The 15,202-nt window shown below is 63.0% G+C and overlaps 1 protein-coding gene across 1 annotated transcript in view; it reads left to right on the plus strand.

Annotated features, from left to right (window-relative positions):
* Positions 1-10,297, plus strand: part of BCR (BCR activator of RhoGEF and GTPase) — a 72,337-nt gene extending 62,040 nt beyond the window's left edge. The window contains exons 17-23 of the mRNA XM_079762622.1: positions 3,046-3,105; positions 3,800-3,909; positions 4,315-4,454; positions 5,410-5,544; positions 6,203-6,308; positions 6,981-7,143; positions 7,699-10,297. Of these exons, the coding sequence (XP_079618748.1) occupies positions 3,046-3,105; positions 3,800-3,909; positions 4,315-4,454; positions 5,410-5,544; positions 6,203-6,308; positions 6,981-7,143; positions 7,699-7,788 (804 nt within the window). The 3' untranslated portion in view covers positions 7,789-10,297. The remainder of the gene's footprint in view (positions 1-3,045; positions 3,106-3,799; positions 3,910-4,314; positions 4,455-5,409; positions 5,545-6,202; positions 6,309-6,980; positions 7,144-7,698) is intronic.
* Positions 10,298-15,202: the final 4,905 nt, after the last annotated feature.

Raw genomic sequence — 15,202 nt, forward strand, 5'->3', positions numbered from 1 at the left:
GACCGGTCAGGGCACAGGCCCGGGTTGCGGGCTCGATCCCCAGTGTGGGGCGTGCAGGAGGCAGCCAATCCATAATTCTCTCTCATCATCGATGTTTCTCTCTCTCTCTCCCTCTCCCTTCCTCTCTGAAATAAATTTTTAAAAAATTACATACATATATATATATATATATAGGTCCAATATATATAAATTTTATATATATATATATACAATTTATTTTAAGAAAGAAAACCGCCCCAGGAAGTAGGTGATGTGCAAACGTGTGGGGCTCAGTCAGGAGCGGGGGAAGCGCTCAGTCCCTTCCAGCGCTGACGGCACAGGGGGGCCTCCGTCTCCAAGGAGGCGGGTGAGGAGCGACTGGCACTTCCTCCTGAGCACAGCTCCGTGCCGCCCCCACCCCTCAGCGGGGGGCGGGGGAGTGGGTGCCCCGTGCCGGGCCACGGGTGCCCCAGCTGGCCTTGCAGGGCAGCTCTGGTCCTCGGCCAGGCTGCTGCAGGCGGCATCAGTGTCTGCCCTGCCTGGACGGGCCCTCCCCCCCCCTCCCCCCTCCCCCCCCACACCTCTCTCCCACCCCCCCACCCCCCGCCTCCTGGGATGGGTGCAAAGGGAAGGTGTTTTTGTTTTGTTTTGTTTTTTAATGTGTGTTTATGGATGTCAGAGAGGAAGGGAGAGGGAGAGAGAGTGAAAAATCAATGATGAGAGAATCCTGGATCGGCTGCCTCCTGCACGCCCCACACTGGGGATCCAGCCCGCAGCCTGACCGGGAATCGAACCCTGACCTCCTGGTTCAGAGGTCGACGCTCAACCATGGAGCCCCAAAGAGTAGTTTCCTAGGCAGACTTCAGGGCAGCCGGCCGCCAGCCCCACAGCTCTGGGGAGACGCGCAGGATCCAGACCATTCTCCTGAGAACACTGGGAGTGAGCCGACCTCCCCCGCCGCCCAGGCCCCATCCCCCAGTGGCGCTGCGGCCGGAGACCCCGAGGTGGTGTCGGGAGCACCCTCTCATCTCCCCCGAGACCTCCCCTTCCTGTGCTGGCTGCTCGGCCGCCTGTTTTCCCAAACCCCCCACTTGTTTACTTGGCCGCCGCTTTCTGTCACCGAGAGAGCTTGCCAGCCTTGACTGTTGTTTGGGGCCGCGGGGCGACGCTCAGCCTCCCCGTCGCCGTGTTATTCTCCTGGCTGCTTCCGCTCTGCTCGGCACGCTCTGTGCTTTGGAACCGAGCCAGCCCGGGGGTGGCCTCTCCCACGAGAGCCGCCGTCCAGGGCCACGGCGAGGGACGGGCCCCGGGCGGAGCCCCCTGTGGCCTGCGGCCCATGGCCCGGGTCTCACCTGCAGGCCAGCTCCTGCCGCGGCCTCTGGGGCCGGGAGGTGGGGGGTCTGGATGTTGGTGCTGGGGGGGGGGGGTGGACGATGGCACCGAATCCCCTCATCACCGGGCCAGCTATCCAGGGGGGACAGGCGTGGGGTGTCCTCGGCTCTGTCCATCCGAGGCAAGGCATGCCATTATTGGGGTAACCGGCTGGGGTGGTGCAGGCCCTGGGGGTGCCCAGGCAGAGGCACGGGCCAGCGGCCGCGTTACTCAGCGTTTCCAAGGCGCCCACAGGAAACCGGCCCGGAGAAGGAAATCGGGCTCTTCTGGGCTTTAGAGAAAACCGTGATGCGACACAGTTCCCGTAACCAATCGGCTGCCGGCGGGGCTGTGTTTTCCAAGCAGAGACAAAAAAAAAGACAAAAAAATAGTCGAAAACTCAAGGGTCATAGGAAGCTTTGACCTTGGCGAGCCAGGCTGCAGGGGCGGGCTTCCCCCGAACCCCAGTCAAAAGGCTGCGGAGGCCGGGGCTGCCCGTCCAGCCTCCCGCCCAGCCGCGCTCTCGCTCGCCCTCCGACCAGCCACCAGCCAGCGGGACGAGGATGCGGAAGGCGCCGGCCGCTCCCGCCGCCGTGCGGGGCCTCCTGCGCTGTTTTCACCGGAGCCCGGCCGCCTGTGCGGATAAGCACCTGTGTGCTCCGGGCACCACCCTGTGGGCCCACCTTCGGAACCTCCTGTGCAAGGGCAAGGTGGGCCGGGGGGCTGTGGTGGCCCCGCGGGGGGAGCTGTGTCTGGCCGGTGCCTCTGCTGTGGATGCCTCCTTCCCCTCCGTCCCCTGTCCCTTTGCTTATCGGCTGCGTTGGCCAAGTCTCAGTTCTTTGATTTATTTTTTTTTATTATTGATTTTTAGAGAGAGGAAGGGAGAGGGCCAGAGAGATAGATCGGCTGCCTCCTGCAGGCCCCACACTGGGGATGGAGCCCGCCACCTGGGCCTGTGCCCTGGCCGGAATCGAACCGTGACCTCCTGGTTCCTAGGTCGGCGCTCAGCCACTAGCCAGCCAGCCTGGGCGCTCCTTAGGTGACTTGAACAGCCGAGTCCTGCAGACCAGCGCCCTGAGTCTCTAGCGTCATGATTCGGAGCTGGGCTCTGGCTCCTTCCGGGCCAGACTCTAAGCCACAAGCCTGGCCCAGGCGGGAGGCCCCTCCTGGGCGCCAGGCCCCACAGCCAGACCGCAGCGCACGCTGTGGGAGGAGCCGTGGCCCGAGCTTCTGGGTGGCATTGCCCACAGGCAGTTCTACTTGAAATGGGGCTTCCAGAATTGTCACTTAAACCGACGACTCAGCCCCGGCTGAGCGTAGGTAGTAGCACCTGTGAGGGTTGACGAGGGGGGCAGGGGGCCCCCAGCTCCTGGACTGCCAGCATGGCCTTCAGCTCCCATCTGGACAGATGGGAGTGGGGAGCAGGGAACAGGGCCCCGAGCCGTCACCACCTCATACACAGGGTGTCTCCGGGCCCCAGAGGACAGCGGTTGGGAGCAGGAGGGCTCTCGGGGTCCCAGGTGCCCAGCAGGTCCTCTCCCCTCCGGGGGCCCCTTGGCCCTGGATAGAGGTGCTGGCCCAGGCGCGGCTCTGATGGCGACGTGGGTGTGGAGAAGCAGCGGGCGTGGGCGGCGGCCCGGCGGGGCCTCGGCACGGGTCCCGGGGCCTCTGGTAATCGCGACTCCGTGCTTTCAGCTGGACCCCCAGGCCCTGCAGGACAGAGACTGGCAGCGGACGGTCATCGCCATGAACGGGGTATGTACCCGCGGGGTTCTGTGGGCACCCGCTCACCCCAGCAGGTCAGCACGGCCCGGGCGCGTGTAGGAGGGAGGTGGGGCTGGAGGAGGGCGAGGAGGCCCGGGGAGCAGAGTCGCTGCACAGGGAGGGAGGGAGGGAGGGAGGGAGGGAGGGAGGGAGGGATCCCCGTGGCGTGTGGGGTGCAGCCAGCGGCCGGGCACTGAGCATCCCTCCCGAACACGAGGCTGGTGGCTCTGCCCGGACAGGCAGGGCCTCCGCCTGTGGGAACTGATCCCCTGACGAGTCCTCAGGGCCTTTGCTCTCTCTGTCTCTCCCTTTCCCTTCCACTCCCTAAAAATCAATGGAAAAATACCCTCGGGTGAGGATCAACACACAGAAACCAAAAAGTGAATTGGCAAGTCTAAGACATTTTAGAGGGAGAGAGACAGAGACAGAGAGAGAGAAGCAAGCAAAAAATTAAAAAAATTAAATTAAAAAGAGAAGCAATGGGGCTGTGGGGGGAGGTTCCGTCAAAGGCGGTCCTTAAACCGCCGGCACCGGCCTGCTCGTGCTGATTCGGTCCGGGGCTTCTGGTCGGGGATCCCGCTTGGCGCTGGGACGCGGGCCTGCTTGCCCCGGGTGGGAAGGTTCGCCCCGGGTCCTGGGCTGTGAGGACCAGCGGGCGAGAGGGCCGTGCCATCTCCTCCCCCAGATCGAGGTGAAGCTCTCGGTGAAGTTCACCAGCAGGGAGTTCAGCTTGAAGAGGATGCCGTCCCGGAAGCAGACGGGGGTCTTCGGGGTCAAGATCGCCGTGGTCACCAAGTGCGTGTCGAGGGGCGTGGGCTCTCGGGTCTCCGGTCCCCCCCCCTCCCCTCCCGAGGTGTTTCTAGAGGGAAGAGCGCACGTGGGTCCCCCCTCTGTGCGCGGCCTGGTGGCTGCCCAAGGACGCCTCCCAGGCCCCGGGGACACCCCATGTTTCCCGCACAGCTTACCCTATGGCTCGGGACTGTGCAAGGCAGGGCTCTCTTCCCCCAGTTGGAGTCTGTCACCATCTGGGTTCCCACTGCAGGATGGCGACCCCTGCCCCTGGGTCATGGGTCATCCGGGAGCTCACACCTGGCGCCTTCGCCACCCCCCGGCTCCAGGGGTCCAGACGGGCCGTGGCTGTGCCCCCCTGTGGCTCGCACTGGGGCCGCTGGGCACTCACGGGGCGCCCCTTCCCCGCAGGAGGGAGAGGTCCAAGGTGCCCTACATCGTGCGCCAGTGCGTGGAGGAGATCGAGCGCCGGGGCATGGAGGAGGTGGGCATCTACCGCGTGTCCGGAGTGGCCACGGACATCCAGGCGCTGAAGGCGGCCTTCGACGTCAGTGAGTGGCGGCCCCGGGCAGCGAGGGACGGGGGTGGGGGCGGGGTGTCCGTGCTTCCCCCGGGGCGCCCTCACGGCCTGTGCTCCTCTCACGCTCTGCGCTTTCTCGTCCCTAAAAGCGAGAAGACAACCGTGTGGGAGGCGGTTCCGCCGACACCAGTTCTCAGCCCGTGACCAGGCCTGGCTCTTGCTGAGCCGGACCAGGGCTTCCCCGGGGGGAGGGGCTTTTTGCTGGGGCTCAGCCTGCTCTTTGGGGGGCAGCGTGGGGCGCAGAGGTGCCGACCGAAGCCCAGGGCCCGTGTGGCTGCCCAGGTGCGGGGGCCTGAGGGGAGCGGGCCCAGCTGCCTGCGGGTCTCTGTCTCCCTCCCCTCCGCACACAGACCCCAGAGGCCCTCCGTGGCCACCGCAGCCCCAAGGGAAGGCACCGGCTTCACCCCTGAAGCGGGACCAATAACCGTGTCTTCCTGTTGTCAGAGGACACCACGTCCAGCCCCGGCCGGTGTGGCTCAGTGGGTAGAACGTCGGCCTGTGGACTGGAGGGTCCCGGGTTCTATTCCCGTCGAGGGCACAGGCCCGGGTTGCCGGCTCGATCGCTGGCCCTGGTTGGGGCACGTGCAGGGAGGCAGCCCGTCAATGTGTCTCTGTCACATCCATGTTTCTCTGTCTCCCCCCTCCCTTCCACTCTCTAAAAATCAATGGAAAATGAGGCTTAACAACAAATAAAACGAAGGCACCGCAGCCGGGCGGTGGTTCAGGGTCGAGCCCCGATTCCTGCCTCCTTCCCCGCTGCCCCTCGCCCCGCAGGCGGTGTGGGGAGGGCGTGGGGGGGGGGGAGGCTCGGAAGGAGTGGGATGAGCGGCTCAGAGGAGAGGCGCCCCGAAGGCAGGCAGCCAGGCCAGGGGAGCGGACCCGCTTCAGGATGTGGGGCGTCACCTCCTCCTCTGTGCTCTGTCCAGACAACAAGGACGTGTCCGTGATGATGAGCGAGATGGACGTCAACGCCATCGCGGGCACCCTCAAGCTCTACTTCCGCGAGCTGCCCGAGCCGCTCTTCACCGACGAGTTCTACCCCAACTTCGCCGAGGGCATCGGTGAGCGAGCCTGGGAGCACCTCCCGCTCCCCCCACTCCCCTCTGGTCCGCCGCGCCCCCTCGGCCTCCGTCTGGGGTTCAGCCCAGACTCGGCGTGTGCCGGGGGCACCCAGAACCCAGCCGGTGCTCGAAGGCCTCGCTCTGTCCTCCGTGCCCCTGCAGCCCCGCCCTCTGAGTAGCGAGTGCCTGCCGGGGGGTGGGGATGGGGTCGCGATGGCTCCTCCTCCTCCCTAGAGCCCTCGTCCTGCTCCCCTGACCTCAGGTCGACCTGCGGGGTAGTGTCCGGGGACGGGGTGGGGGGGCACTGGTGTAGGGGCCTCTGCACCCTGCCTGCGGGCTGTTCGATCAGGACCTCGTCCCCCGATCGTGAACAGGGTGATGGGGGTCCCCGGGGCCTCGCAGCCCCCTGCCCCTCGGGCTGCTGTCTCACTCCGTGCGTGGCTCCCGTGCCTCCCGTGCCTCGGGCTGTTCTGGGCGGGAGGCAGGAATGGCCGAGTGGGTGTTCCCCGTGGGGCCTTTGACCCTTTGAGACAGAGAGAAGGCGTTCCAAGGGGCTCGACCCCTCACAGGCTCCTGTCACAGGCTCCCGACCGTGTGAGCCCGAGGATGACCGGCCAGTGACCCCAAGAATTGACAGGCCCCCCCCCCCTCCCCGCAGCTCTTTCAGACCCTGTGGCGAAAGAGAGCTGCATGCTGAACCTGCTGCTGTCGCTCCCGGAAGCCAACCTGCTGACCTTCCTCTTCCTCCTGGACCACCTGAAAAGGTACCCGGCTCTGCCTCGGAGAGGCGCTCTCTGCGCCCCGGGCTCCCTCAGACTCCTGGGCACCTGGGGCTCCTCACCCCCTCTGGGCACTAGAACCCCAGCCAACTTCTTCCCTCTCACCACCCGCCCCCTCTGCACCCCGCCTTAAAGTGAGGTGCTCTGCACGGCCGGCGTGGCTCGGGGGTTGAGCATCGATCGACCTATGAACCTGGAGGTCACGGTTCGATTCCCGGTCTGGGTCGCGGGCTCCATCCCCAGTGTGGGGCGTGCAGGCGGCAGCTGGTCGGTGATTCTCTCTCATCATTGATGTTTCTCTCTCTCTGTCTCCCTCTCCCTTCCTCTCTGACATCAATAAAAATATATTTGGGGGGAAAAGGTGAGATGCTTTGGCCACAGGCAGCATTGTGCTTGGACCCCACCCACCCCCTCCCGGCCAAGGTCATGGCCCAGGGTTGGCCCCGCCACCTGTTGGCCTCAAGTCCTCTCCGTCTGGGCCCCTCAGACCCAGGAGCACGAGGGTGGGCCTGCGTCCAGCACAGCCGGGGCGGGTCAGCTGTGCTGTGGAGCCCATCACCACCCTCCCCGAGGACTCTGGGGTGGCCCGGCCCCTGGGTCTCCCCTCTGTCCGGAAGGCGGTGTCCCAACGGCACCCTGTGCTTCGGCCTCCCGCAGGGTGGCAGAGAAGGAGACGGTGAACAAGATGTCCCTGCACAACCTCGCCACGGTGTTCGGCCCCACGCTGCTGCGGCCCTCGGAGAAGGAGAGCAAGCTCCCCGCCACCCCCGGCCAGCCCATCTCCATGACGGACAGCTGGTCCCTGGAGGTCATGTCCCAGGTACGAGCAGACGGGCTCCAGCCATGGCACCCCGCCTCGCCCAGGCGTGGCCTCTGCCTGCTCCCCCTGGAGTCCTGCCAGGCGCCACTCGAATTGTACAGGGGAACCCCAGCCCGTTTGGCCCAGGGGATAGAGCGTCGGCCTGAGGACTGAAGGGTCCTGGGTTCGATTCCAGTCAAGGGCACATATCCGGGTTTCGGGCTTGATCCCCAATAGGGGGTGTGCAGGAGGCAGCTGATCAATGACTCTCATTCACTTTTTCTCTCTCTCTCTCCCTCTCCTGTCCTCTCTGAAATCAATGCCAATGTATACATATATTTAAAATGTACAGGGGAGGGGGAGGTGGCCAGAGAGGGACCCCTCTAGGCAGGCCTCTCCCTTGGCACCTTACTGGGCTTCTCGGGGTGGTCCTTCAGGGGCACCCCGGTGTCTTGCTGTGCGGGGCTCATGGCCCCGTAGGAGCCCTCCGCACCCCGAGCTGGCCTTCGGGGCTCAGTGACCAGGCCTGCGCTGTGCGCGCCCCTGAGCTGCTCCCCTCCCCGTGCTGCCCGGCAGGTCCAGGTGCTGCTGTACTTCCTGCAGCTGGAGGCCATCCCCGCTCCCGACAGCAAGCGACAGAGCATCCTCTTCTCCACGGAAGTCTAAAGGCCGACTCCTCCGTCTCCAAGAAGCCGGCACAACGGCCTGGGACACTCCCGGCGAGACAGGCCGCCACTGAGCAGGAACCGCATCTTCTTGAGTGGCCTGGGCCCTGCTGGGGGCCCCTGAGCTCCCAGCCGGCCTCCGACTCTGGTTTTCCGCCACCAGAGGGCGCCCCAAAGCCGGCACGCTCGGCTCCAGAGTGCAGGCCTGGCCCGAGAGCAGGCGGAAGGAGTGGTTTTTTAATGAACTTTTCAGAGTTTCAAAGATTTCTACTGGATCCCTTGTCAAGAGGCACCCTCTCCCGGGGAGAAGGGGACACGAGCAGATCCCCTCACGGTCGTGTCCTGAACAAACGCTGCTGCTGCTTCGCACCGTGGGGGCCCCCTGGCCCGGCCCCGGTGTGGGTGGGGGCGCTGGGGTTTTCCTGACTTAAACATTCGACTCCTGTGTGTAAGGGGGCGTGGAAAGCTAAGTCAACACTGTGTAGCATTGGACCCCTTTCGCCTCCTTCCTCTCTTCTCTCGCTTTCTAGAAGGATCTCTGTGCACCAAGGGGTCTCTTTCCCGTCCTGTGGCTTGGCTTTTGCAGATCAAGCGTCCCTTGGAGGGCAGCTGCCCGTGTAACATCCAGGACCGGCCGCCAGGGGGCGGGAGGCCGGGGCTGCGCACTTTATGGCTCCTTCTCCAGGGAGAGTGACCCCTGCCCCCCATGCCATCCCAGCCTCCCGCTGGGCACACGCTGTCCTGCAGCTTACAAAGGCCCCCCCCCCCCCGTCCCCCCCCCAGGTCCTCGCTCTGCTGAACAGACTCAGTACATTTTTGTAACAGCTTCTTCTTGCTGCATCGGCATCGGCTTGTTCTAAACTTTGATCCGAATCGCCTTTTGATACTTGAATATTTTTAAGTTTTATACATAGTTTCTAATTTTTTTCCGGACAGATTCAGAAGATACCTAATAAGATAGGAGAATGTACTCCCAGCGGCATTTTGTCTTCCCCCGAGCGCCCGCTCTGTCTTCATCGGGAGCCATTGCTGAGTCTCCTGGGCACCGGGGGTCAGGCCCGGGCTGAGGGTGGCGACTCCCATCCCAGAGCAGGCAGGAGGACAGACGTGCCCCCCCCCCCCCCCCCCGCTCTGCACGCCCCTGGCATTCCTGCTAACCCTCCTGACCCTCTGGCTGAGCGGGAAGAGCATGGGAAGCCACTAAGTATTTTGAAGAAACAGGTCTATGAACATTATACCCGTCTTTTTTTAAAAGAGGGCTTGGGCCCTGGCCGGTTTGCTCCGTGGATAGAGCGTCGGCCTGCGGGCTGAAGGGTCCCGGGTTCGATTCCCGTTAAGGGCACGTCCCTCGGTTGCAGGCTCCTCCCCAGCCAGGCTCTGGTCGGGGTGCATGCAAGAGGCAGCCCATCGATGTGTCGCTCTCACACCAGTATTTCTGTCTTTCCTTCCCTCTCCTCCTCTTTCTAAAAATATCCTGGGGGTGAGGATTAGAAAACAAACAAATAAATAAGTAAATAAATAAAAAGCGGGGTTGGGGTGAGGAGAAAAGAAGGGGCAAAGAGCCCACCCTGGTGTGGCAGGAAGAGAGGATGTGATGAGTCGGAGGAGGGAAGCCATGCTGTGACTCAGGAAAGGGGGTTTCGTTGTCGCGTGATGGCGGAGGGCTGTCCCACGCTCCTGCCCACGCCCCTGGGGAGGGGGCAGGGCTCACCCAGGCTGCCCGGGGGCAGCTCTCTCTGCACGGGGGGCCTGCCGAGCCCGGGGGCCAGGAAACAAGGTCACCTGAAGGTCTGACGTCTGCATACTGTATTTATTTAGCTGTCCTTTTTTCTTCCGAGGAGCATGGACCCACCGTGTTAATGCAGCGCCCCTCTCCCCCCCCCCCCCCCCCCCGGCCTCGGGGATGAGGGCAGGGCGCGGGGTTCTCTGGCCTCCGCGCGTTTTCTGGGCCCAGTGGGTTCCCGGGGTCCCTCCGGCCTGGCTCCCCGCCCGACCGTCTCCGCAAACCTGCAGCCCTGCGCGGGAACACGCCGCTTAGGAGAGCTAACCCAGCCCTGGGTCCCCTTCCCCGGGGCCCGTGATTTGCATCTGTCGCATCGAAACTGGAAAGCAATACATCCACGTCTGTGCCAACGTCCCCGCCCTCGCCCGCCTCCTCCCCGCGTTATTTATACGGAGCGCGCGCCGCTTCCCGGGGCAATGGCCGCTCCGCTGTGGCTGTGCGAGCGCTCCTTCGCCGGCCCACCGCGGCGGCCCCTGCGGTCCCCTCTGCCGTGCAGGCCCCTGGGCTGGCCGAGCCAGCGGGGGGCAGGGGAAGGCCCGGGGCCCAGATGCAACAGGAGACGAGGCCGCCCAGCCCTGGGCCCGGGGTCTGCAGCCCTGAGCTTCGTGCCCGCCCCGGGCAGCCCGCCTGCCACCGGGGAGGGGCGGGGCTGGTCTCAGCAGCTTTTGAGCTCAGGCGCCCGTGTGCGCCGTCGGGGAAGGGCCTGCTGACTCTGTCATTAAAGTTACCTGAGACGACCTGCGTGCGTGGTGGTGATTGTTGCGTGAAGGAGGAAAACTCTCTGGGTGGGCAGTGCGGCAGGTGAAGGGCCCCGGTGCCCAGCGGCCTCGGGGAGGGAGGCGTGCCCGCCGCTGGGGAGGGGCCGGGCCGGGAGGGGCCGCTGGACAGTGTCGGGACACGGAGCAGCATCAGTCACTCCGAGGAGCGAGGGCTCTGGGCCGCCTGTTTGAGAGCGGGCAGAGGGAGCCCGGCTGTGCCAAGCCCAGGGGCAGGGGGGCTCAGCCACGCCCAGCCCGGCCCTGCAGAGCCCCCCAGCCTCCTGGATCCCGCCGGCACCCAGGCTCGGTGGTCTGGCCTCTGTAGCCTGCAGGCCCCGGCCGCTCTGAGCCACCACTGCCTCGCCCTGAGCGTGCGGCCCTAAAAGGCTATAGTGTCTCTACCCCGACCTTCCCCGTCCCGTGTGGAGACCTTTATTATTTTTTAAAATGTATTTTTATTAACTTCAGAGAGAGGAAGGGAGAGGGAGTCAGAGAGAGAAACGTCAATGAGAGAACCATGGATCGGCTGCCTCCAGCACGCCCCCCTACTGGGGACCGAGCCCACAACCCGGGCATGTGTCCAGACCGGGGATGGAACTGTGACCTCCTGGTTCATAGGTCGACGCTCAACCCCTGAGCCCCGCTGGCCGGGCATGAAGGCCTTTAAAAAAAGTCCTATTGCGTCTCTGACTCGGGGTTGACTTTCCGGGACTCCCCCCCCACCCCCATCCCACCCACACCCACACCCACACCCACACACACAGCATCCCAGAGCAGGTTCACGAGCAGAAGCTGGGATCTCGGTGTCTTGACGGCCCCCCGAACTCAGTCCCTGCTGGACTAGGCTCAGCCAGACCACTGCACGGGTTGGGCGTGGCCGTGTTCACGCGGGCACACGGGCTGGGCCTCCTGGCGTAATGCGCACACCCTGGGCGCACAGCAGGAGGGGAGGGTCTTGTATAAAAATACCAGACGGCACCTCAGCCCGTTTGACTTAGTGGTTAGAGCATCAGCCCGAGGGTTGAAGGGTCGCGGGTTCGATTCTGGTCAAGAGCACGGACCTCAGTGGCAGGCTCGATCCCCAGCCCCAGTTGGGGTACGTGTGGGAGGCAACCGATGGATGTGCTCTCTCTCCCATCCACGCTGCTTCTCTCTGTCTCTCCTCCTCCCTTCCACTCTCTCTAAAAAATTGGGGGGGAAAAAAAAAAGGCAGAAGAGCCCTGGCCGGTGTGGCTCCGTTGGTGGGAGCACGGTCCTGCACGCTGAAAGGTCGCGAGTTCGGTTCCCAGTCAGGACACGCACCTCGGTGGCAGGTTCGAGCCCTAGTCCAGCTGCATGCAAGAGGCAGCCGGCCGAAGTTTCTCTCTCACATGATGTTTCTCTCCTTCTCCCTTCCTCTCTAAAAAATAAATAAAAATTTAAATGTCAACCTTTATACCCCCCCGCCTCCCCCCCCCCCCAAGAATGCTCCCATTTCCTTAAAAGGAAGTGTTTCCACTGACTAATGATGGGCTGTCAAAAAAAAAAATAGCTCTGGAAAGAGAAACAGAAAAAATGAGGGGTGACAGGCACGCCCAACTCCTGACGAAGCCAAAAGGCCTCCCGGAGCCGGTGCCGCGGCCAGGGGGCAGGGGGCAGGATTGGGGCTGAGCGTCACCCCTGGGTGCGGGGGGAGCTGTCAGAGCTGGGGCTCGGTCAGTGTGACTGGAGTGGGAGAGCGATGGGTCAGCTGCCAGGCAGAGCCTGCGTCACCCGAGTCCCCCCAGCACAGGAAGGCCAGCCGGGCCGTGGTGACCCGCGGGCACCCACGTACATGTTCTGGGGGACAGGGCCCTGTCGCGTCTCCCAGACGTGTCCAGGTTGGAAAGGAAACCAGGGGCGTCCTGGCCGGTGTGGCTCAGTGGATAGAGCGTCGGCCGGCAGACTGAAGGGTCCTGGGTTCCATTTGGTCAGGGCACAGGCCCGGGTTGCGGGCTCGATCTCCAGTGTGGGGTGTGCAGGAGGCAGCCGATCCATCATTCTCTCTCATCATTGATGTTTCTCTCTCTCTCTCCGTCTCCCTTCCTCTCTGACATCAATAAAAATATATTTAAAAGAAAAGAAAGGGAACCAGGGGCTTAGGAGGACCACGGCTGCCCGGAGAGATGAGCCGAGTGTCCCACGCCAGGCAGCCGCCGGGCATCACACGGCTGCGTGCCCCCAGACAGGCCCTCTCCGGGGCTCCAGGACGGCGAGGGCTCCGTCCTCACACCGAGTACTTTTCCGCTCCCCTCCCGTGGGTGGAACCGGGCAGGCCTGACCACAAACTCTCCTTCGGTTCTCGGTCACTTCATGGAAACTTGAGCCCCGCGCCTGGGGACGGGCAGGTTCAGATGGGACTCTGGCCAGAGGGGAGGCCTGAGGCGGGGGCCTCACGAGCTGCAGGCTGAGCCGGCGCCGGGAGAAGAGGCACCGGAATGGGGGCCACCCCAGACCCGGGGCCTCCCCAGGGGCTCGAGGGCTTCAGTGACCTTAGACAGACAGACCTGTCGACCCTGTGGCCTGGCCAGCGTGGGAAATCCAGACCCAGCCAGAGAGAAGCAGCTGCTCATCGGAATACAGCTACAATCTATTTATTTATTTAATATATTTTATTGATTTTTTACAGAGAGGAAGGGAGAGGGTAGTTAGAAACATCGATGAGAGAGAAACATCAATCAGCTGCCTCCTGCACACCCCCCACTGGGAATGTGCCCGAAACCCAGGTACATGCCCTTGACCGGAATCGAACCTGGACCCTTCAGTCCGCAGGCCGATGCTCTATCCACTGAGCAACACCGGTTAGGGCGCTACAATTTATTTTTAAAAATATATATTTTTATTGATTTCATGAGGAAGGAAGAGGGAAAGAGATAGAAGCATCAATGATGTGAGAGAATCATGGATGGTCTGCCTCCTGCATGCCCCACTCTGGGGATCGAGCCCGCAACCCGGGCAGGTGCCTGGGAATCGAACCGTGACCTCCTGGTTCATAGGTCAACGCTCAACCACGGAGCCACGCCGGCCCGGCTACTGGTTTTGTTGAAGAGGCTGTCCAGGCCATGTCACTTTGGGGAGCCCAAAGCCCCCGAGCAGCCTCTCCTCACCCCCTCGGCTCCTCGGTCTCAAGGCCCCCTCGCCCCAGAGTTCTGATCTCCCTGCTGGCGGGTTTGGCCCGCGCTTCCCGGGCTGAGAGGGTGAGGGGCAGCGGTGCCTGAGAGACTGGGCAACTCTGATCCCCAAACGGGGCAGGGCGGCGAGGCCGCGGGGCACGGAGGATGTCTCAACCCCCCACGGAGCAATTTCTAGCCGGGACAGACGGTGGCTGCCAGGAGGATTGGCGTGCCTGGCCGGGAGGCACGTGCTGTGGGTGGCCTTTGGCCCTGGGGTTGCATGGCCACTGCTCTCGAGATGTTCAGAACCGCCCGACTGGCGTGGCTCAGAGACTGAGCACCGAACTATGAGCCAGGAGGTCACAGTTCCATTCCCGGTCAGGGCACATGCCGGGGTTGTGGGCTAGGTCCCCAGTAGGGGGCGTGCAGGAGGTAGCCAGTCAATGATTCTCTCTCATCATTGATGTTTCCATCTCTCTCTCCCTTCCTCTCTGATATAAATAAAAATATATATTTTTTAAAAAGACAAAGAAGAAGAAGAGGAGGAAGAAGAGGAAGAGGAAGAGGAAGAAGGAGAAGAAGAAGAAGGAGAAGAAGAACTGGAGGCACAGAGAGGTTGGGCAAATATCCTCCAGGTCACACAGCGGGTGGCTGTCTGGGCCAGGGTTTGAGTTCAGGTCTGGGGACCCACAAAGCTGGCACAAGGGGCGCACTGCCTCACCACTCTCTTCTCATGAGCCTCCGTTTCCCTAGATCTGACATAAGAGGGTCTGATGGTGTTTGATCTCTGTAGGCCTGAGTGGCGGAGGGGGGTGGGGGGGAGGGTGCGGCACAACTTGTCCGGAGTCGTCCCCTTCCGGTACCTCTTCTGGGCCGCCCGCAGGCCGGCTGGGCCCCCGGGTCCCTCCTGACCTGCGCACTGTGGCGGTGGAAGGCGAGCAGCTCATCTCTGCTCGCAGACACTTCATCCGTTGTCCGACGGGCGCACATTCCCTGGGACCCGGCGCTCCCCTGGCTCCGAGGAAGGCATGTCAAGAATCCCGGCTCCGTGTCCTGGCGCTCGGAGCCGATGGCCTGATAACCGCTGGGAACAGTTTTCCGATGAAAACTTGGCGCGCAGCCCCCGCCTGCTGGCTCCTCCAGCTGTGGTTGGAACGGAGCAGCTGGGCCCAGGTGGGGGAGGCCGGGACTGGACGGGGCTGAGCGGATCAGCGGGGAACCAGAGTCGCTGAGCTCACTGGGGTTCAGGGCCCATCTCCCTGGCGATGAGACCCCAGCATGGAGGTCGTGGAGGTGGAGGCTGGGCCCCGAGAGGAGCTCAGACACGGATAGATGGCCTCCAGGCCAGTAGCTCCAATTGCCTTTTTTTTTTTTTAAATCCTCACAGGAGGATATTTTTCCCCATTAGTTTTTAGGGAGAGTGGAAGAGAGAGGGAAAGACAGAGAGAAATATCGATGTGAGAGAGAGACACCGATTGGTTGCCTCTCAGCTGACTGGGGCCAGGCATCCAACCTGCAACCCAGGTACGTGCCCTTGATTAGGAATCAAAGACGTGACCCTTGGGTCGACGCTCTAACCACTGAAAGACTGACCTGGTTGTGTGTTTTTTTAAGATTTTTAAAAATTGATTTTTAGAGGGAGAGGGAAAGGGAGAGAGAGGAAGAGAGAGAGAGAGAGAGACATCAATGTGGCATCAGGGGCTGCCTCCTGCACGCCCCCTACTGGGGATCCAGTCCACAACC

The sequence above is a fragment of the Cnephaeus nilssonii genome, assembly GCF_951640355.1.
Source record: "Cnephaeus nilssonii genome assembly, chromosome: 22".
Classification (NCBI taxonomy): domain Eukaryota; kingdom Metazoa; phylum Chordata; class Mammalia; order Chiroptera; family Vespertilionidae; genus Cnephaeus; species Cnephaeus nilssonii.